The sequence below is a fragment of the Somniosus microcephalus genome, chromosome 24 (genome assembly GCF_052327205.1).
Source record: "Somniosus microcephalus isolate GS21.2 chromosome 24, FLI_Smic_1.0, whole genome shotgun sequence".
NCBI classification, from domain to species: domain Eukaryota; kingdom Metazoa; phylum Chordata; class Chondrichthyes; order Squaliformes; family Somniosidae; genus Somniosus; species Somniosus microcephalus.
In genome coordinates, this window is record NC_141010.1 from 20,613,471 (window position 1) to 20,637,509 (window position 24,039).

The following is a 24,039-nucleotide window of genomic DNA, read 5'->3' on the forward strand; positions in this document are numbered from 1 at the left end:
CAAAACCCTTCGTCAGAACTGAGAAAAAAGCAGAAAATGAAACAGATTAAAAGGCCAGTTTGGGGGCTGGGAAATGGGGGAGGGGATGAAAGAACAAAAGGGAAGGTCTGGGAGAGGTGCAGAGACATTAAGAGATATTCAAGATGAGACGAGATGGTAATAGGACAGGTAAAGAGACGGCTCCAGATGCACTGTGAAATGCGCTGGCAGAATGAGAGACAGCTGCCATGTGGGAGAGAGAAAAAGGAAAAGGCACAAACCAAAGGTGTGGATAAAAAATATATAAAAATAGCAGAGTTTGAATTGACCCTTTTACCAGCAAAAGTCTATATTGATGTACTTTTCTTTTGAAGATGCCATGAGCAGTTTAGCATTGTGTCTCAGTCTGACTTGAGGCTAATTCTGACTCCATCACAAAATAAATATTCCACAGGGGGTGACTTTGCTCACCATGTAAAATGCATTACATTTCTCTCGGCAAGAAATTTGGGTGGAAGCTGTTCCTGTCCAATTTCTTTGACTTTCCTCCTAACTTTTGAGCCTTCCCGCAATCAGGCACCACCTCCCCACTGACCTCATTCACCTACCTCAAAGTGAAGTATGTTGGCATAGCAGCTGCAGGTTTCCTGACTTTGCATTGCTAATGCACTCTAGGTAAGTTAGACTGAGATATATGAGGTGCAGTGGCTGCCAGGATCAGATGGTACAGGTGGATTTGAGGAGTATTTGACACAGCAGAGACTGGAGATTTTGATTACAGATTTCTGCAGCTGGCAAATACTTTTTAAAGTGTTTTTTTTTTACCATTCTGCATGCACACACCTGGGCTTGCCTCTCACTGCTTCTCACAGGGTCAGACCACTGGAAGATTTTCAGACCCCCTATCCACAGTCAGGATCTCTCAGGAGCAAGTATGCCATTCCCTTGAATGCCAATATCACGGTGGAGGAGGAGTACCACATGATGAAGCAAAGGAGATTCACGTGGCATTTATTGCAAGAGGCATCACAGCACATGTCATCAGTGAAGACTTCATATGAGATGTTAAATTGAGACTGACCCCATCTGCTTATTCAGATAGATGTTAAAGATTCTCTGGGACTATTTGAAGGAGATTAGAAAGTTCTCCCAGTGTTCTGACCACCATCCATTTCTTAATCAACACCACTAAAACAGATGAACTCATCATTTATCGCATATGCTGATTGTGGGGCCTTCCTGTGTGCAAATTGGCTGCAGCATTTGCCTACATGACAATGCTGACTACACTTCAAAAGTACTTAATTGGTTCTGAATCACTTTGAGACATCCTGAGGATGTGGAAGGCGCTATATAATTGTGAGTTGTTTCTTTATAACTAATAGGTAAGAGATTGCATCGTGGTCTCCACTGCACTCTGAGAGCGAAATGTTGATGGAGTGCCTTCGCTCAATGAGTAAAGTATCAAAAATAATCCTACCTGTGTCCATCTGAAGCCAAACAGTAAACTCAAACAAATTCTAAAGGTTTTCCATAAGCCACAAATTACAAGTTATCAGAGAACACACATAACTGACGTGGTGATTTAGAATCGTAGAATCATAGAAAATTACGATACGCCACTTTGGTGGCAAAAACAGGAAGGCAGATTATTATCTGAATGGCAATAGATTGGGAGAAGGGGAAGTGCAACGAGACCTGGGTGTCCTTGTACACCAGTCGCTGAAGGTAAGCATGCAGGTGCAGCAGGCGGTTAAAAAGGCAAATGGTATGTTGGCCTTTGTAGCGAGAGGGTTTGAGTACAGGAACAAGGATGTCTTGCTGCAGTTGTACAGGGCCTTGGTGAGACCACATCTTGAGTATTGTGTGCAGTTTTGGTCGCCTTATCTGAGGAGGGATGTTCTTGCCATGGAAGGAGTTCAGCGAAGATTCACCAGGCTGATACCTGGGATGGCAGGAATGACATATGAGGAGAGATTGGGTCGATTGGGCTTATATTCACTGGAGTTTAGAAGAATGAGAGGGGACCTCATTGAAACTTATAAAATTCTGACAGGACTGGACAGACTAGATGCAGGAAGGATGTTCCCGATGGTCGGGGAGTCCAGAACCAGGGGTCACAGTCTAAGGATAAGGGGTAAGCCATTTAGGACAGAAATGAGGAGGAATTTATTCACCCAGAGAGTGGTGAACCTGTGGAATTCTCTACCACAGAAGGCAGTAGAGGCCAATTCATTAAATATATTCAAGAAGGAGTTGGATATATTTCTTAAGGCTAAAGGGATCAAAGGGTATGGGGAGAAAGCCATGATCGCATTGAATGGCAGAGCAGGCTCGAGGGGCCAAATGGCCTACTCCTGCTCGTATCTTCTATGTTTCTAGAAGGAGGCCATTCAGCCCATCATGTCTGTGCTGGCCGAAAAAGAGCTATCCAGCCTAATTGCACTTTCCAGCTCTTGGTCTGTAGCCCTGTAGGTTATGGCACTTTATTTGCATATCCAAGTATTTTTTTTAATGTGATGAGGATTTCTGCCTCTACCATCCTTTCAGACCCCCACCACCCTCTGGGTGAAAAAAGTTCTCCTCAACGCCCTTCTAATCCTTCTACCAATTACTTTAAATCTTTGCCCCCTGGTTATTGACCCCTGTGCTAAGGGAAATAGGTCCTTCCTAGCCACTCTATCTAGGTCCCTCATATGTTTATACACCTCCCCTCAGCCTCCTCTGTTACAAAGAAAACAACCCCAGCCTATCCAATCTTTCCTCATAGCTAAAATTCTCCAGTCCTGGCAACATCCTCGTAAATCTCCTCTGTACCCTCTCTAGTGCAATCACATCTTTCCTGTTATGTGGTGACCAGAACTGTATGCAGTACTCCAGCTGTGGTCTAACTAGCTGTGGTCTAACTAGTGTTTTATACAGTTCAAGCATAACCTCCCTGCTCTTATATTCTATGCCTCGGCTAATAAAGGAAAGTATCCCGTATGCCTTCTTAACCACCTTATCTACCTGTTCTGCTACCTTCAGGGATCTGTGGGCAAGCACTCCAAGGTCCCGCTGTTCCTCACACTTCTCCAGACTGGATTCCATTTGTCACCTTTCCGCCCACCTGACCAGTCCATTGATATCTTCCTGCAGCCTACAGCTTTCTTCCTCACTATCAACCACAGGGCCAATTTTAGTATCATCTGCAAACTTCTTCATCATGCCCCCTACATTGAAGTCTAAAGGTTGATGTAAATTTACAGCTCAACATCTGAGAACATTGTTTCTCCTGATATGTCATTGCTACAGGGTTAAATATTTCACATGCCCTGAATTATCCTTGTTTAAAAGCTCTTTAATCTTTGAAAGCTTTAAATATCTGTCATTTGCAAATGACAGAACAAAAGCTGCTTGGCTCAAGGATGTATATTTCACCTGCTGACTTAACCTATGATGTCAGTTGCTTGAAATTTCTTCAGTATGTAATAATCACACTCCAATCAGTAAGAAGGTATTTGATTCTGCATCCCACAGGATCCTGTGTAACTAATTGAAAGAGTTTGCCTCTTTTTCCTGTCAAAGTTGAATTAATCTTTAGCTTTCTTCATATGAGGAAAAAAAGAGCCGTCAAAGATCTCCCACTCACGTTCCTGCCATCTCAATCTCCAGCTTCAGATTTCATCTGAGATGCGTTTCTTTCCTTCGAGATGCACAGGCAATTACGAATCCCCTGAGATAGACCTCAGCTGCTATGAGAGAAATATCTGCACAGACCCTAATGTGGCATTACAGCACTGATGTTTCGATAATGGGAAAAATGTTGTTGAGCTGTTCTGATACACAGGTTTGCCTATACTGCAGTTTTTCAATGGGAATCCTTCCCCCTAATTTAATTAGGCTACCAGTGCAGCAAAAGCTCACCCAAAGAGTTTGATCTGTAGCAGGATGTCGCTGGGAACCCAAAATCCATCAAAGCAGCAGCATTAAAGGGCTGCAGCTAGCTATTAAAGGGGAAGAAGTTGTGGTGTGAATAGAAAAGTGGAGTAATGGATCACAATGCCACAACTGAGATATATGGGCAACACTGCTTGCTTTGATGTTGAAGCGATGGATGTCCTGCTGCAGGAGATGCACCAAAAGAGGAAACCCCTGTTTGGGAGTGAAGACTACCCAACAGTAAAGGTATAGTTGCAAGCTGCATCAAAGGAGGATGCCAACTGAGGCCATGCAGTCACTCTTGCCCTTAACACCTGCCTGGAAATTAGGAAGACATTTTCTGATAGCTAGAAAAATGCAATAATAAGTGTGCTCTTCATTATTGCATAGTTATTATGGGGTCCATCAAGGATGGCACAAACCTAAACATAGAAGATAGGGGCAGGAGTAGGCCATTAGGCCCCTCGAGCCTGCTCTGCCATTTAATGAGATCATGGCTGATCATCCAAATTCAGTACCCTGTCCCTGCTTTCTCCCCATATCCCTTGACCCCTTTAGCCTTAAGAAATATATCTAACTCCTTCTTGAATATATTTAATGAATTGGCCTCAACTGCCTTTTGTGGTAGAGAATTCCACAGGTTCACCACTCTCTGGGTGAAGAAATTCCTCCTCATCTCTGTCCTAAATGGCTTACCCCTTATCTTTAGTCTGTGACCCCTAGTTCTGGACTCCCCTGCCATCGGGAACATCCTTCCTGCATCTAGTCTGTCTAGTCCTGTTAGAATTTTAAAAGTTTCAATGAGGTTCCCTCTTATTCTTCTAAACTCCAGCGAATATAAGCCCAATCGACCCAATCTCTCCTCATACGTCATTCCTTCCATCCCAGGTATCAGTCTGGTGAATCTTCACTGCACTCCCTCCATGGCAAGAACATCCTTCCTCAGATAAGGTGACCAAAACTGCACACAATACTCAAGGTGTGGTCTCACCAAGGCCCTGTACAACTGCAGCAAGACATCCTTGCTCCAGTATTCGAATCCTCTCGCTATGAAGGCCAACATACCATTTGCCTTCTTAACTGCCTGCTGCACCTGCATGCTTACCTTCAGTGACTGGTGCACAAGGCCACCCAGGTCTCACCTAAGATGGGAAGGCATACTGGGAGGCACCATTTCAAGCTCTTTTAAACTAACTTTTTCATTGCGCTGAAGCTGCATGGCACACTTGCCTTGCAGGTGGACATGGGACGGCAACTGCCCAAGGCCCACCTCTGCCATTGGGGTGTTTCTCAGTGAGATCAGCAGTGGCCCACACCACTGGCAGCGCCACGAAAAATCGGACCTCAGATGTTTTGTAACTTGGCAGTTCTTTCCGTACGATATATCCAAATTGCTTTTGGAACAGTGGCTGATTTAAACACCAATCTTTAATTTAATTGTTGAAAACAGACACATCCGCCGTGTCTCAATCATGCAGAAGCCGTTAGCTGTCATGTTGCTCATTCATGTGAATAATTACAGACATAATTTTGTCTAGCCCAGAAATCTGTTTATTCGGTATTGCCTCCATTTTACGATGCACAGCGGTGGACCCTTCAAGTGAATTTGAGCTTGCCTCGCCAGGCTGCAAGCTTATCCCAACATGTCTGAGGGCCTGGTTCTGAATTTGGTTAGTCTTTGATTGCAGTCATCCTCCTGTTCTTTTATCAGGAGATCCAAGACATATTTTGGCATCAAAATGATTAAATTGCACAAATTTTGCAAATATAAAAAGGGAACACGGAGATTAGCACACATTATCTGGCTATGTGTATTGCATGGCTTTCTAACTTAATTCATTTAGTTAACCTTGCCCACATTATTCACCTTACTAACATACTTGTCACCACGATAGTGCTATCAGCATAATTGTTGAAATTACTACCTACGATTCCTAACATTACTATCGTTACTAATATTAGCCAAAGCAACATAACTAAATATTAATGAGCATTTGAACTTTTACTAGGTGTACTTTGCATTTTATTTTTAAAGTTGTGATTTGCAGCTTGTGCTGGCACAGTAGGCAGAGCGGACTTTGAATTAGCTCAGGCAATGAAGGCGCAGTGCAGTTCATAAGCTAGACAGGTCGCCCATGACTTCAGGTCATCACTGAAAGCATCAGTAACGGTGCCGATGGCCATCTGTGTTTTGTACATCACTGTTAGTGGCCACGGGCATGTTTTTGTTTCTCCACACTGGTTTACTGCTGTTAAGCATCTTTGTTGTGGATAGCATCATTTAATAATAAAAATATGTAGAACAAAAAAAAAGATAAGAACCTTTTTTTGCAAGGAGTTAGCATTGAAATATTATTTCTAAGTAAAGCCCCGCGTGTTAAGAATTCCCCGTCCGCTTCATTTTTCTCTGCTCCTCTCCTGAAGGCACAGACCATCGACACTTGCCGAGGTGCCATTCTCTTCAGGCTATCAGCCCTCCAGAAGCCCACTCAAGTTGTCAGTTTTAATGTATGAGCTCGGAGTCGGTAGCTATTCAAAGACGGAGAGTCCAACAGCTGAGCATAATCCGATCCTCACCTGACATTTGCGCGCATGACCTTTCCAGCACAGGTCACTGGGTAGCACTTGGCAGTGGGGACCCTGACTCAGTTCTCCCCCTCCGTAGTCTAGGAGCACTGAAGCCTACTGTAGTTCCATCAGACCCCCGAGGATGCAACTTGGAAAAGTTCCTTATCTGGAAGGTTCAGGACGCACTGGGCAAGGCATTTAGCCACTAATGATTAGGGGGGGTTACTATTGAGATATTTGTAGCCAGTTACATGTATAAATAGGAGTTGCAACCTCTCTTGTGCAACGGTATCACTTTTGCTGACAGTGTTTTCTCCTTTGCAGGTGACATTGGCGGCCAGATGGGCTTATTTATTGGTGCTAGCATTTTGACAATATTAGAGCTCTTTGATTACTTGTATGAGGTAAGATTCCTATGAGGATGGTATGTTTTGGCAGAGTTTGTTTAAGGTCGAATCATATCATGAAAGTGATCTTACTCGAACTGTTGCTCACCTTGTACTCTGCCTCCAAATATCATGAGTTACCTTTGTGCTTACTACACGATCAAACACGTTCAAAACATGCACTATCCATCTAGCGGGAAGATTTATTCTGCTACTTATAATGAAATCATAAACTTAAGGATAAGTAACAAGTCTACAACTTTGTTGTAAATCGGAACCAGAGGCAGTTATTGGGGACCGCATTCAAATGATTAGCAAGTTAATGTGCAATTGAGCCTAGAAATTACTTTTTATTAATGCATGAACATTTAGCACATATGTATGGCATCACTTTGCTGTTTTAACAGAGCCATTAAATCACACAAAGTAAACTGCTTGACACTAATATCGCACGGCCTAATTTCTAGGCGATAGTTATTTAAAATATGCTAATCAAGAGGGAGGTTCACCTCAGGAACCCTGTTTAAAAATCATGTCTAAAAGAACCAAGATGATTGAGCCTCACACTGTCCCACCCTGAAACTCCTTGAAGGCAGCTACCCCATTGGTGATCAGTGCTGAGCATTTGGAAAATAAAAGAGATCAAGATCTATAAAGAAAGAAAATGACAATCCAATTTACATTACGTGGAATTACATAGAACGCACAGCACAGAAACAGGCCATTTGGCCCAACTGGTCTATGCTGGTGTTTATGCTCCACACGAGCCTCCTCCCACCCATCTTCAGTTAATCCGATCAGCATAACCTTCTATTCCTTTCTCCCTCATGTGTTTATCTAGCATCCTCTTAACTGCATCTATGCGATTCGCCTCAACTACTCCTGTGGTAGTGAGTTCCACATTCTAGACACTCTCTGGTTTAAGAAGTTTCTCCTGAATTCCCTATTGGATTAGTGACTATCTTATATTTAAGGCCCTCAGTTTTGGGCTCTCCCGCAAGTGGAAACTTCTTCTCTACGTCTACCCTACCAAACCCTTTCATAATCTTAAAGGGCTCGATCAGATCACCACTCAGCCTTCTCTTTTCTAGAGAAAAGAGCCCCAACCTGTTCAAACTTTTCTGATAGGTATAACCTCTCCGTTCCAGTATCACTCTTGGAAATCTTTTTTGCACCTTCTCCAATACCTCTATATCCTTTTTATAGTATGGAGACCAGAGCTGTTCACATTACTCCAAGTGTGGTCCAACCAAAGTTCTATACAAGTTTAACATAACTTCTCTGCTTTTCAGTTATATCCCTCTAGAAAAGAACCCCAGTGCTTTGTTTGCTTTTTTTATGGCCTTATTAACCTGCGTTGCTACTTTTAGTGATTTGTGTATCTGTACCCCTCGATCCCTTTGCTGGTCCACCCCATTTAGATTCTTATTTTACAAGGAGTATGTGGCCTCCTTATTCTTCCTACCAAAATGCACCACCTCACACTTACCTATATTGAAATTAATTTGTCAATGACACGCCCGTTCTGCAAGTTTATTAATGTTGCCTTGTATTTTGTCACAGTCTTCCTCAGTATTAACTATACCCCCCAACCTGGCATCGTCCCCAAATTTTGAAATTGTATTTCCGATTCCCAAGTCCAAATCATTTATGTATATAACAAACGTAATTGTTAATTTTCTGTAACTGTTTAAAAGGGGTCCTGACAGTGATTATTTTTCTTATCTTTTTTTATGTTGTAGTATCAATACATGCCAAGCATTTTGTTTAAAAGTGTGTGAAAACATTGAATGAATACATTCAAACAAGCTTTGTAATCTGCCCCGCTTTCCACTTGGATTACTATCCATCATATTTATAAAACAGTTTAGGGAAATTTCAGATATCAGCCCAACATGGAGTTCAAATGTGCCAATCTGCATATTAATAAATATTAATTAGCAATTAAAACACATTTTTCTTTTTCTGAATGAATGCAATAAAGACAGTCACTGCAGTGCCCACCACAGATGGTTCTGTCTGTGCCTCTGTGATGTCAACACATTGGCCTTTATACCAAAGTATCTTTTGTTCTTGTTTTAAAGACTGTTTGATATGTAATGGCACGGTGGTCATTACGGCAGATATTAGAGAATCAGAAGCAAAGCCTAGAATGCTGACCTTTGCACATGTGAGAAAAAAAGACTTGAAAGCATCTATTAGCATTTCTGCATTTGTTTGCATTCATTTACATGATATTAAATTATCTTTGTACACAAGCATAAATTATTGGGATTAAATATTGCCAACTCCAGTGTTATACAACTGACATTTAGACATTAGTTTGCAATATGTTTGAAGATGCCCTTTTCAGTGATTATAAAAGCTGTGAGATGTAGTGCTCAGACACATGCCTTACTGTTATTATTAAATGTTACCCAAACATCAACACTTGGCACCATGGATCAGATAAAGACCTTAGGTAGGCTCCATCGTACATCACACAGATTTACAGGGATCACTGGGACAATTTTTTGGCCTTTCTAATCATATTACTAGTAAAGTGTATTCTGCTGGACTGAATGTATTGGAAGAGTCCCTGATGCATTGTGAGCTTTGCTGCAATGTGCCTGGGCTGAACTCAAAACTTAATGAAAATCCTACAACTGTCTGACTGTAGAGTTGAGCTATACATGGCAAAATCTGCTTAACAACAACTTGTATTTATATAGCGCCTTTAACGTAGTTATGTCCCAAGAGGCTTCACAGGAGTATTATAAGACAAAAAATTTGACACCGAGCCACATAAGGAGAAATTAGGGCAGATGACCAAAAGCTTGGTCAAAGAGGTAGGTTTTAAGGAGTGTCTTAAAGGGGGAAAGAGAGGTAGAGAGGCAGAGAGGTTTAGGGAGAGAATTCCAGAGTTTAGGGCCTAAGCAACAGAAGGCATGGCCACCAATGGTTGAGCGATTATAATCAGGGATGCTCAAGAGGGCAGAATTAGAGGAGCGCAGATATCTCGGGGGGTTGTGGGGCTGGAGAAAATTACAGAGATAGGGAGGGGCGAGGCCATGGAGGGATTTGAAAACAAGGATGAGAATTTTGAAATCGAGCTGTTGCTTCACTCGGAGCCAATGGAGGTCAGCGAGCACAGGGGTGATGGGTGAACGGGACTTGGTGCGAGTTTGGACACGGGCAGCAGAGTTTTGGATGACCTCAAGTTTACGTAGGGTGGAATGTGGGAGGTCAGCCAGGAATGCATGGGAAGAGTCAAGTCTAGAGGTAACAAAGGCATAGCTGAGGGTTTCAGCAGCGGATTCTTCTTCTTATTGTGTCCACGGACGGTCTATACATAGCCCAGCCAGAACTGGACACATTTTTGTGCCTTGTTGTTGAATTCGGCAAGATCTGCAACAGTGCAGGGTTCCTCTAACGATGGGCATTGCAGGAGATGTTGCATAGTCTGTGCCTCAGTTCCACATTCACAAGTTGTCGGGCTGGTTGAATATCCCCATTTGCTTAGTGACACCATTGAGCAACCTACACCGGTCCTAAGTCTGTTAAGGCACTTCCAGGTTGCCCAGTTGCAATTAGCTCCTGGTGGAAGGCTTTCATCAGGTAAAATTTCCATCGCTGGGGGTTGTTCAAGACTGGCGAGCCGGTCTTTCCACAAGGCGATGCGGGCTTCAGATGAGGTTGATTGTAATGGAACAACACTGTTCATGAAGCTCTTCCTTGACTTTAGGCGGCTGGGTGTAGGTGTGTGACAATGCAGTGGGTGCCTCTCATCTGATGTTTGACGGAGTCGCTCTTTCTTGCTGGCTATCGTTCTTATATCAGGGGGAGCGATACCCGCCAGGATATATAGGCTGTTGGTGTTTGTTGGTTTTAAGCAACCTGTGATAAATCGGCAGCTTGCATTCAGAACGGCATCCGTCTTCTTGGCATGAGTAGACCTTTCCCATGCAGGGCAGGCGTATTCGGCAGTGGAATAGCAAAGAGCAAGTGCACTGGTTCGCAATGTTTTCGGGCTTGCTCCCCATCTTGTGTTAGTGAGCTTATTCAGGATGTTGTTTCGTGTGCTCACTTTTGCCTTTGTCTTGTCGATGTGGTTCTTGAAGGTGAGGCATCGGTTAAGGGTGACTCCTAAGTAGATAGGGTGCTCGTAATGCGTCAGTGTTGCTCCACACCAGGTTACTTTCAGCTGGCGTTTGGCTTCACGGTTTCTGAGGTGGAATGCACAAACTTGCGTCTTTGATGGGTTTGCGTAAAGGTGATTTTAGTCTCTCCAAGGCCTCAGAAAGCGTTTTCTCCACGGTGTTAAAATCAGTGCTTTGGGCAGTGACACATAAGTCATCAGCATATATAAAACGGCGTGTGACACCATCTATAGGTTGGTCATTCGTGTAGATGTTGTCCAGAGGGAGACAGGCGATGTTACGGAGGTGAAAATAGGCGTTCTTAGTTATGCCGCGGAGTTGTGGTCAAACGCTCATTTCAGGGTCAAATATGACATTAAGGTTACGAACAGTGTCGTTCAGCCTCAGACAGATGGTAGGGAGAGGGATGGATTCGGAAGTTAGTTCTAAAGATGGGCCCTTAGCCTGGCTGTCTGTTATGTCCTACGTTCACTGTATCTTGTGCCAAACTACAAGCCTTTTAGGAATGTAAACACATGCACAGTACAATGAAAGCAAAATGAGACCATTTGGGGATTTTTCTTTGTCTCTTCAGTGGCTTCCTTGGGTCACGCCCCAAATGTGGTGGGGAGGGTGGGCAGATGACCCACCTCTAGGCCACCATGAGTAAGAAAACGTGCAGTGAAAGAGAACACCCATCAAGCCACTTTCTTCCACAGGCCGTATACACTCCAGCTTATAATGCTCCAAATCCAATTCTGCACAACCTCTCCCAGAAAAAAAGTAACTCAATAAATCTGTGTAACCTTACATTCTATGTTATTCATCCCTGGTCTGTTATTGAGACTTCAGGAACCATTATATTTCTCAGCATTTGACTATCTCTATTTGTACATATCCTCCTAATTGTCAGATCTATTTCTAACTAGATGCCCATCCATCTGTTTGTTTAACGGTATTAATAACACATTTCCTACTTCAGCTGGGAGTCTAGTTAACATAGCTACTTCTCTGTAGGGAAATAAAAAATCTTCTAATTGCAAATCATGTTTGTTAAGGCTGACTAGTTTTGTACTTGTCTCATCTAGCCCTTGTAAGAGATTGTGTAGATGGTTGAACACATCACATATGTATTGAATATGCTCTCGGAACATCTGATATTCAGAGGGATAGGGTCAATCTTTGTGTATACAAATTAGATCTGATTTCTACCATGTACATTAAAGGTTTATACGGTGATATTCCCCAGTCGAGAGTAATTTAATAGTTACACACGAGCCAATTAACACAGAATTACAGTACAATGGAGTTAAAGGAGCTAACTGCCTCTTGCCACATTCGTCAGACACACATGTTGTAACCAATATTCCCTGTAATTTTTTGGGGGGCCATGCGGCCCCTTTAACGGGCTGCTGAGCCCATTCATAATTCCGCGCGTGCACGTTTTTTTTTCAGTTTAAAAGCCGGCCATGCAGCTTAAAGGGAACATTGGTTGTAACTACTACTAATTTAAGCAAATACCTAAATTAAGATAACTAACATTTTCATAAGATTAAAGCATTGATGTTGCAGCAGGCACTTAATTAAGCATTGAGTTTATAGTGGGCATTAAGTTAAGCATGGAGTTTATAGTGGGCATTAAGTTAAGCATTGAGTTTATAGTGGGCATTAAGTTAAGCATGGAGTTTATAGTGGGCATTAAGTTAAGCATGGAGTTTATAGTGGGCATTACGTTAAGCATGGAGTTTATAGTGGGCATTAAGTTAAGCATTGAGTTTATAGTGGGCATTAAGTTAAGCATGGAGGTTATAGTGGGCATTAAGTTAAGCATTGTGTTGATAGTGGGCATTAAGTTAAGCATGGAGTTTATAGTGGGCATTAAGTTAAGCATGGAGTTTATAGTGGGCATTAAGTTAAGCATGGAGTTTATAGTGGACATTAAGTTAAGTATGGAGTTTATCGTGGGCATTAAGTTAAGCATGGAGTTTATAGTGGGCATTAAGTTAAGCATGGAGTTTACAGCCCGTACTTAGGTTGGGCATTTGTCAGAACTTAGGTACAGGTTATTATTCCCAACAGAACGTGAATTGCTATAGGTTCAAACATAACTTAAATGCATAGTCATATATCAATTACAGCATAGGAAAGTTACCTTAAAATATAATAGAGTGACTCAGGCTGAGATTGCCATTTATATATGAATAACCTAGTCTTTGGTAAATTAAATTAGAGGTCCGGTTCGTTGACTTTCTTCTGGAAGCTTTCAGTACATCATTGTCTGCATCACCAGCCTCATTCATTGGTCATCGTCTTTTCATTCTGGCTTGGCTAATTGCATTTCTCAATAATAATATAATATACTAATATACAATCCATAAACTTCATACTGTGCTCAGAGGCATGGGATTAAATACTGTGGTGATGTACTTTACAAGTTTTATGTCTGCCAGTTAAATACTGAACGCCCATTAACCCTATAATTTCTATTCTTAAAGCTTTATGATTTGCCATTCTGGCCTGAGTTAACTCTGCCTGACTGTTCTGCTTGCCTAACTGAATTCTAACCATTTCTGCTGCCTACAACCACCAAACTTCTGCTGTTGTTTAAGGAAGGGCAAGGAATGGCTTTTTTATATCATTTTTGACCCCGAAATGAGCTTCTGACCACATATCCGCGCAATCACAAAGACCGCCTATTTCTACCTCCAGAATATCGCCGGTCTCCACCACGCCTCAGCTCATCTGCTGCTGAAACCCTCATCCATGCCTTTGTTACCTCTAGACTTGACTATTCCAATGCACTCCTGGCTGGCCTCCCGCGTCCTACCCTTCGTTAACTTGAGGTCAGCCAAAACTCTGCTGCCCATGTCCTAACTCGCGCCAAGTCCCATTCACCCACCACCCCGGTGCTCGCGGACCTACGCTGGCTCCCAGTTAAGCAACGCCTTGATTTTAAAATTCTCACCCTTGTTTTCAAATCCCTCCATGGCCTCGCCCCTCCCTATCTCTGTAATCTCCTCCAGCCCCACAAGCCTCCGAGATATCTGTGCTCCTCTAATTCCGTCCTCTTGAGCGTCCCCGATTTTAATTGCTTGACCATTCGTGGCTGTACCTTCAGCTGGCAAGGCCCTAAGCTGTGGAGTTCCCTCCTTAAACCTCTCTACCTCTCTTTCCTCCTTTAAGACGCTCCTTAAAACCTACCTCTTTGACCATCTGCTCTAATATCTTCTTATGTGGCTTGGTGTCAAATTTTGTTTTATAATGCTCCTGTGAAGCGCACTAGGACGATCTATTATGTTAAAGGTGCTATATAAATACAAGTTGTTATTGTAAATGTCTCTGGCCAACTCCTTTTCCTGGTTCTAACTTCAATGTCCAGTTAAGATTTAACTGGGTCAGAATCCCTTCCAATATTTCAAATAATTTTGATAACATGTGTCAGATGTTCTGGATGATCGATTTTTATATGCTGTGAAAAGGCCAGACCATCTGCTCCGTGTTTCTCTTCTTTAACATTCCACATTACTTAGCCACAGCTAGAGCCATTAAACCAGCTTTTACATTTGCTTTCAAGTCCTTGGTACATACAGCACAGAAGGATGCCATGCGGCCCATCGTGCCTGTGCCAGCTCTTTGAAAGAGGGATCCAATTAGTCCCATTCCCCTGCTCTTTCTCCATTGCCCGGCAAATGTTTCTTTTTTAAGTATATAACCACCCCCTTTGAAAGTTAATATTGAATCAGCTTCCATCCCTCTGGCAATACATTTCAGATCATAACAACTCGTTGCATAAAAAAAATTCTCCTCATCTCCCTGCTGGCTTTTTTTGCCAATTAACGTAAACCTCTGGTTACTGACCCTCCTGCCAGTGGAAACAGTTCCTCCCTATGCACTCAACATAGCTGGTTTCCCCAACAAACTAACCCCATCCATTAGCTTTCCAGGCTGATAAATGGATAGTTTTATAACCTTCATCACTCCAAGGTACCCAGCCATATATGGCTTGTCTGTTTGTGTGTAGAACAGTTCCTTATCCTGATTTCCCAGAATATCAATATTAACACTTTTCGTTTTCCCCACATTCAGTAGTGTGATTCAGAGAGCCCACTATCTCCCAAGGTTTCCCAGAGTGGGAAACTATAGTTTGAGGAGTCTGCTATGTTGCATTTGTTACTAACAGACAAAGATCAATGCATCTAAATGAATTATTCCTGAATAAGTTCAGTCATAGAAGTCTCTGGTCATAATTCAAATACTAATTCCTGAATCACCCCTGTCCTTCCACGCACCCTCTTCAAGCATGAGTGACAGATGCCTTAAACTTTGCTCTCTAATGATCTATACGAGGTTACAATAACTTATTTTGAATGCCCTTTAGATACAGCTTAGTAAATGATTAATCTTGTTGGCAACAGCTTTACATTCAGTGAATACTAAAAATGAATGAAGAATTACACCCAGATCCCGTTCCACCTCTGCTAGTGGAAGTCCTTTCCTTTTTCACTGAATATAAAAGCAGTAACACACCAAAATCATCCCTGAAAAGTTTGCCCACATGGGATGCTAGGAACGCAGCTTCCTGGCTTCTTGAGAGGGTGCAGTAAGAGTGAAGCACTTGCTTGAAAAGTAAAAATAGTTGGCCTGGCAAATGTATTGATAGATCTAGAATTAAAAGAAGTTTCCTTTAATCAATGTAACTGAAGTGTAATGTTTATCTTATATACATTTCTTAGGGAGTATGTGACCAGTTTTCTATATTTCTTAAGGCTAAAGGGATCAAGGGATATGGGGAGAAGGCAGGGACAGGGAACTGAATTTGGATGATCAGCCATGATCTCATTGAATGGTGGAGCAGGCTCGAGGGGCCGAATGGCCTACTCCTGCTCCTATCTTCTATGTTTCTATGGCCTAGAAATTCAGTTGCTTGCGCCACCAGTTTGCGCCCAAAGAGGCCACTCAGAGGCTTTAGCGCCACTGGCCACAACCACCACGATATTTAGTGGGGCGCTAATGGCGGCGTTAGCCTGTTGCGCTGCGCCGCCACCGATGACGTCATCGGTGTGCGCAGCGCCCCGCTACCGCCCCGAACGCCATATTAGGTCGCGCCCGCCTCTTTCGCGCCGGCCGCAAATAGCGACCGGTACACAGGGGCCAACCTGTGGCGGTAGTGGCACGAGTTAAGGTGGAGGTGCGACCGGCCGCTTTTTCGGCGGCCGCCTGCCCGCACCTCCGTCCCCGGCCTCCTACACCACCCCCCCCCCCGCGGCATTGCCGGCTGTTTCCCGAGAGCCCGGCACTTCTCCTTGGTGCCGGGCTCATTTGCCGTCACTCGCGAGCGGGGATCGCGCTGTTGCAGCCACCTCCCCCTTAACAGTGGGAGGAAGGCCTGCAGTACCGCAGTGTGCCGTGCCGCAGCGGGTGGCGCTGTGGCACTTTGCGCGCCGATATTCAGTTTCAGCGCCCCAAGCGGGGCGCGGGAAGCCTCGTTTAGCGGCTGGCTTCCATTTGGGGTGCAGAAACTGAATATCCCGATGGCGCAAGTGGCTCCGCGCGCAGCGGTAATTCCGGCGCCCAGGCGAGCTTGGCGCCCCAAACTGAATTTTTAGCCCTATGTTTCTAAGAAATGCTGCTCCACTAAGCCACTTTTTTCTGTTTATTTTTTGAAGCAATTTTTAAACATTGTTTGTGACATAACTGAGATGCAGGCTTAGAGGCCGGAGAGAGAGTAAACATGCACCGTTGAAATTGCATGATTGCTGAAATCCTCTGGATTAATGATCATCTCTGCTGCTGTAAATTCAGCCCCGTCATAGCACGAAGCAATTTCCACCAAGACAATCCTTCTGTGATTTCATTAACATCTGCTATTTAAACAAAAATATCCCCAAATAAATAGAAATAAAAGACAAACATGTCAAAATTAATTATAGTTCCAATTTGATTTACATTTATAAGTGTTGGTGGCAACATTTTCTCTTTAGAAAGCCTTTAAGGAAAGCCATTTGGCTTTTTCAAGAATATAAGTCAAATGATGGATTCAGGTGCAGGTATTATAGGAGCTAAATATTGGTCATTTCCGCCAGTTTCTACTCTCGGTGCTTATGAGCTAGACCTTCGTCCATGGAGAGATTGGCAGATGTAAAATGCAAATCATTCTTCCCAGTTTGAGTAAGAGTTTTCTGTAAGGCTACTTTGATTATTGGAAGTTTAGCTGAACTTCTGCCGTCTTGAGCAGGAAGATGCAGTTATGTGCTTCTGCCCTCAAATCAACTGGATGAATACATTTTCTTAAGAAGTGACGGAAGTTTGGGGAAAACCTTGACCAAATCAGAAGACATGCGCCTGGAATTTCCTGTTCGGCTGCCTTAAACCTGGCAGAAGATCAGCAGAAACCCCATTTCCGTGGTTTCCGTGAATCTTGCGCCGAAGTTACGGCAGCCAATCGGTGGAAACCCTGAGGAAATTCCAGGTGATTGACACAATTGTGCTCTCACCTGGGTGAAGTTTTTAGGGCAGATTTTCCACTTTATGCAATTGGACAGGGATCGCACACCTGTAATGGAGCCCACCCGAATTCCCATCCATTTTAATTCATTTACAGGCATGCAATTCTCCCCACTCAACTTTCCTCTATGCGCTCCAGTCAGGTGGTTATTTATGACCAAGTGCAAAAGAGGAAGCTGCTTTTTTCAATTCTTCAAATTGATCGGGGTTGCCCTTGTGCATACTCTCACTATTTCTAGTGGTAGTACTATGGATGTAAAATTTATGTGTTGTGTCTATTTGTTTATGCTTTTGTAATTAAAGCATGCTGCTCATTAAAGGTGAGAAATGATGGTATATTGTCTGCTTAGTGGCTTCTTATGATAATGAAGAGTGATCAGCTACAACTGAAGGTTACTAATCAGACGTACAAGAGCTTCTTCTTGCCTAAGCCTCGTAGTTCAAGGACTCCTTCAGTCCTCTTCTAGGAGATTTGAGATTGCCTCTAGGAGACATCCTGAAGGAGCTCAGTTGAATACAGTAGCACAAAATCACTTCAGTTTGTGTCCCATCTACAGGAATGTAGAATCCTGAATATAGCTTCTGGCTTTAGATCTTTATACTTTGGACTACAGCTACGCCACAGACAGCATCCCTCTCATGGCAGTTTATTTATTGATTGAGACTTTTAAATAAGGTCCAAGTAGAGCAAGGGTAGCTGTAACTTTTGTCTGGACTTAGCTCCATTGTATTGATGCAAGGGAAATATTAGCATCACTTGATATGCTGATCAGCATCAGAGGAGATATGCATGCTTTCACCAAGCCCTGAGGAAGTTTACTAATGTTGGCAAAAGAAGGGAGGGGAAATAGGGAGCATAGTTGCTAGACAGTATGGTGTCATGGAGTGGAGGAGACACGAGTTTTGGTCCATGCTCCTCCATATGTCAAATTCTCAATCTCAGCTAAAAGGCGATACAAGTGGAGACCAAAGATGTGTCCACTGTGAATGAAGAAAATTCCGATCAACAGTTGGCCACTCTCATGCACCTCTACAGGGCTATTTTCAAATAACCTTTGGCTGAGGTCTGGGTTCATGTTACCTGCCGTTCATTGAAGGCAGGACATGGCATATCAAAGTCCAAGAAGGAACAATGGAGAAAAGAACCTTTCATAAAGGGTATTTTCTCTCCAAAAAAAAATTAAAATGGAGGAAAAGTTTGTGGGAATACTTTTTATTCAGAGTACTCTCCCAATGTTAGATGCCAGCCTTGGCTCAGTGGTCTCACTCTTGCATCTGAGTCAGAAGGTCATGGGTTCAAGCCCCACCCCAAAGACTGGAGCACAGAATCTAGGCTGACACTTCAGTGCAGTACTGAGAGAGTGCTATACTGTCACAGGTACCATCTTTTGGATGGGACATTAAACCAAGGCCCCATGTGCCCTCTCAGGTGGACATAAAACATCCCATGGCACTATTCAAAGAATAGCAGGGGCGCTCTCTCAGTGTCCTGTCCAACAGTTATCCCTCAACTAACATCACGAAAGCAGATAATCTGGTCATTTGTCACCTTGCTGTTTGTGGGATCTTGCACAAATTGGCTGCTGCGTTTCCCAATATTAAAACAATGGGGGAGAAATTTGGTTGGTAGCGCCAGCGGTTAGCGCCTAAAGAGGCTGAGAAGTGGGGCGTTAGCCAATTTTCGGCCGGGCACAGTGAACCCAGCGCCTCTTGCCATATTGAGTGGCTTTTAGCGCCGGCGCTAAATCTTAGCGGCCGCTCGTGGGCGCAGGCAGATCATGACGTCATTTCAGTGTGCAACGCCTTTTTGGCGCCCCGGACCGGAAATTCAGTGGTGCGCCCCTTCGTTCCGCCTGGCGCTAATAAGGACAGCTTACTGGAATGTTCCCCAGTCGCTCTCGGGCTTAGGGGGGCGCTCTTTAAAGGGGACTGCACTGGTATAAAAGCGGCAGCCATTTTGGGAGCACAACTTCTTTGGGATTTTCACAGAGTTGCAGAGTTGCACTCTGAGAGCCATATCACTAGTGACCCAGCGCTGCCAGAGGACCTTCAGCCTTCAGGCCATCACCCTGCTGCTGGTGAGCCTTTACACCCTGTATAATTTCTTGTTACCTATTATTATGGGGGCTGCTTTGGAGGGGAACGTCCTGATGCTCGACCATCTGGAAAGGGCACAGAGACGGAGGGAGAGGGGGCCAGGAATGGCCAGACGGAGGAGGGCCAACAGACGTCGCCACACCAGACCTTACGCTGCCAGGGTATTCAGGCAGCAGTTCTCTTACCTCAACATGTCGGAGGAGCAGTGTCTTAGGAGGCTGTGATTCAGAAAGGAGGTGGTGACTGAGCTGTGCCACCTGCTTCAGGCAGATCTTCAGCCGCAGATAAGGTGCAGGACCTCTCTGTCGGTGGCTGTCAAGATTACAGTAGCACTGATTTTCTATGCGACCAGCTCCTTCCAGGCAGCAACTGGGGACATTGCCAACATCTCCCAGTTTGCGGTGCATAGCTGCATCCAGCAAGTAACAGATGCCCTGTTTAAAAGGCGGCGGCAGTACATCTCCTTCACTGATACCAGAGAAGCAGCGGGAGCGCGCAGAGGGCTTCGCGGCAATAGCGGACTTCCCCATGGTGCAGGGCGCCATTGACTGCACGCACGTGGCTTTGCGGGCGCCTGTTTTGAATCCTGAGGACTTCCGCATCCGCAAGGGGTTCCACTCCTTGAATGTGTAGCTGGTCTGTGACCACCAGCAGCTGATCCTCATGGTCAATGCTCAGTTCCCAGGCAGCAGCCACGACGCATTCATCCTGCGCCAGACTTCAGTAGCAGACCTTTGAGGCCCCGGCTCACCCAGAAGGCTGGCTTCTCGGTGACAAGGGCTATCCTCTGTGCCCATGGCTGATGACCCCGCTCCGTTCGCCCAGTACCCCTGCAGAAGAGCACTACAACATCAGCCATCAGGCGACGAGGAACATTGTGGAGCACACAATCGGCATGCTGAAGCAGCGGTTCCGCTGTTTGGACCATTCGGGAGGCGCCTTGCAGTACTCGCCAGAGCGAGTCTCCCACTTCGTCGTTGTCTGCTGCATGCTCCATAACCTCGCCACCCTGCGCACCCAGCCAATGCCAGCAGGCATTGAAGGACCAGCAGAGGAGGAGGAGGAGGAGGAGGAGGAGCAGGAGGAGGACCAAGGCGGGAGGTTCCCAGAAACTGGAAGGGCCGTCCGTCAGAGGCTGATAAGGAGTCGGTTCTAGGCCCCTCTGACGGAATGCTTGGTGCCAATCGAACACCAGGAATGGAACCATTCGGATAACCCAAAGCCTATGAAGGCCAGTATGAATGTAAAGAGCAGACATGGCCAATGTCAATAAAATAATTTGTTTATTTTGAAAAATGTGCTTCCTTCCAACATGACAAAGCAATGGCACCAGAAAGCTTAACTAACAAACTAACACATAAGTGGCTCGCACACCCGGGAGACTATCCAAAACATTACTAACATTCAGACCAAGTGACTCGCACACCCGGGAGACTATCCAAAACATTACTAACATTCAGACCAGCATCCACGGCCTTGATTTCTAGACGTCTCAACAGCACCTTCTACTCTTTCCCCTTTGATGGTGATCTACTTCTCTTGCGAGAACGGCCCCTTCCCTCCCTGCAGCTCCTCCGTAATGGGACCCCAGTGGCTGCATGAAGGCTGGAGGACGCCTGCTGACTGTCCGAAAGCGCAGATGCACCTGAGGGATGGCCTGGACGGACTCTGGGCTTGGAGGGCCCGGATGCTGACTGCTCCAACTGGGCATGGGTGGAAGCAGTCTGTCCTGCAGGTGATGGCAACTGCAGTGGAGATGTGCCAGCGGTGGCATCAGGAATGCTGACATCCTGAGAGCGGACACCTGCTCCGTGGTCGGCCGACACACTGGCACTCTGACGGGGCAGCACCGCAGCATGCGAACCAATCGGCTGGTCCACAGATTGCTGGCCTGCTGTGATGCTGCAAGGGCCCCGGGTAATCCTGCCTGATCCATCGAGGGTGGCAGCAGTCAGTGCTTGCGTGGCCTCAATCTGCCTCTGCATGAGGCCAGCGAGTGACTGCGTGGCAGCACTCAGCACTTGCGTGGCAGGTGCCAGTGCTTCGGTGAAGCCCTGGACAGTCCTTTCCAGTGCTTCGGTCAAGCCCTGGACAGTCCTTTCCAGTGATGTACTGAAGCCCTGGGCACTCCTTTCCTGTGCTGCCCCGAAGCCCTGGGCACTCCTTTCCTGTACTGCCCCAAAGTCTTGTACACTCCTCGCCTGTGCTGCCCCGAAGTCTTGCACACTCCTTGCCAGTGCCTCGATGGATTCAGGCATCCTTGCCACTGCAGCCATCAGCTCAGTGTGCCTGAGCCGAGCCTGGGCGTTCATTTCTGCGAGGGAACGCACCTCTTCTGCGCTCTGTGCAGCAGTCATCGTGGCCTGACTCGCCCTCCGGGGAGACGTTTCCCGAGCTTCCCTACCCCCCTTGGTTGCTGGAGCCCGCTGGTTCCTGCAACTGGTTCCTCCTCAGAGCCATCCCCCCCCGCCCCGCTCCCCTCCAGGGAAGCACTATCCCCAGTCTGCAGATGGGCTGGCTCGCCTGAGGGTGGTACGGATGGTCCGGCTTTCTCCTGCTCGTCGCCTCCAGAGTCAGTGTCCCTGGCAGCTTGATGGCCCGGCTCCCGAGCTGGTGATGCAGCATCTGAAAGCAGGGAGGTTGAAGAGTGGCTTTAGTGGCAGCAAGGGATGCAAGAGTGCTGCAATGCTCTGACATGGGTCCAGAGTGAAAAAGCATGCTGGTGGGGGGAACAAGTGGAAGGAGGCAGTTCAAAAAGGTGATGACCTTATCATCGCTGTGCACAATGGGGTCGGCAGCTCCAGTAGTGACAGGACCACTCATCCGGCCTCCAACAATCTGGTGGACTCTTTCCTCCAGGTCCGTCAGTGTCTGCAGCTGAGGAGGGCCTCCTCCGGTACGAATCTGTTCCCTCCGGTTCCTGGCCAGCTTGGCCTGCAGGAGAAAGGACGGGAAGTGATGAAACATGCTGCCCTGAGTTGTCATCTCATGCCCCCATGGTGGAACAGCCCTTACAGTATGCCCTGAGTGATCATCTCATGCCCCCCATGGTGGAACAGCCCTTACAGTATGCCCTGAGTGGTCATCTCATGCCCCCCATGGTGGAACAGCCCTTACAGTATGCCCTGAGTGGAATGTGCGTGTGTGTTCCCAGAAAGGGACATGGGTGCTGGATGACAGATGGCCATTGGGGCATCGCGCACCCACTGGCCATAAAGTCAGGTGCAGATGGAGGGATGAAGAAGATTGCCAAAAAGCCACTCACCCTAACGACCCGAGTGAGATCGTTGAACTTCTTCCTGCATTGCACAGGAGTCCTGGCCACCACGCTGCTGGATTTGACTATTTGCGAAACTTCCCTCCAAGCTCTGCGGTACTCGTTCTGATGAGGCCTCCTGCCATTGTCAGGGTACAGCACTGCTCGCTGGCGCTCCACTGCGCCAACCAAAGCATCCAATGCCCCATTGGTAAAGCGCTCCGCTCTCTGCCTCACCCTCTCCATCTGGTCAAAGTTTGTAACGGCACAGAATGAACAGCGCCGATTTTGAGGCCTACAGGGCGATGAGTGTGGCTGCTGATCCTAAATGACCCGCCCCTTTAAGAGCTGTCCGGCACCAGCATGTCTCGTGGTCATCGATTATTGACAGCACCTGTGCTGCGTCCGGCCGCCCAGATATTGAGTAGCGCCACCAGGTTAGCGCCTTAGGAGTCCCGTGCAACGTCTGATTTTACACCGCAATCACCTTTAGGGGCGATGCAACCCAATATCGCTCGAGGTGGCGATGAGTTGCGCCTGGTGATAGATTTTGCGCACCGCCAATTCTAGCGCCCCCAAGCGGGGCTATACCCAATTTCACCCCCAATGACTTTTAAAAGTACTTGGTTGGTTGTGAAGTGCTTTGGGACATCCTGAGATCATGAAAGGTGCTAAATAAATGAAAATTCTTTCTTTCTAGTCTGTTGAATAGATAAAAGTAGGCTGAACACTGTTGAGCAATGCGCAAATGTTGACCAGGGAGAACGCCTTGCTCTTCTTCAAATAGTCCCATGCATTCTTTTCTTGACTTCCACCTGAATAGGCAGCCATCTCGAAGGTTACCAGCTCATTTAAAAAATAGCACCTCCAGCAAAGCAGCACTTCCTTTAGTACCTCACCAAAGTATCAGCCTAAATGATGTGATCAAGTCCTGAAGTGGGGCTGGAATCCGTGACAGTCTGACTCACGGAAAGAAGTGCAAACAATAGAGCCAAGCTGGCACAGGGACATAATCTGGTGTTTCAAACAAGAGGTTCGGTACTATTTCAAATCGCACCCATTATGTAGAGATGCTCGTAATTGTATAAAATAAGTTGGCACTTGAGTTATGCATTTACAAAGAATCCATATGCATCCTGCTCAGTCGTGCAGTACTTTGTTTACCTTCTCAGTTATTATTGATTTATAAGTGTCAACAGGGAAATTGATG

At 45.6% G+C, this 24,039-nt stretch overlaps 1 protein-coding gene across 1 annotated transcript in view; it reads left to right on the forward strand.

Moving 5' to 3' along the window:
* LOC147101112 (acid-sensing ion channel 2-like) overlaps positions 1-24,039 on the forward strand; it is a 511,141-nt gene that overhangs the window by 461,041 nt on the left and 26,061 nt on the right. The window contains exon 9 of the mRNA XM_085966299.1: positions 6,793-6,872. Coding sequence (XP_085822425.1) covers positions 6,793-6,872 — 80 coding nt within the window. The remainder of the gene's footprint in view (positions 1-6,792; positions 6,873-24,039) is intronic.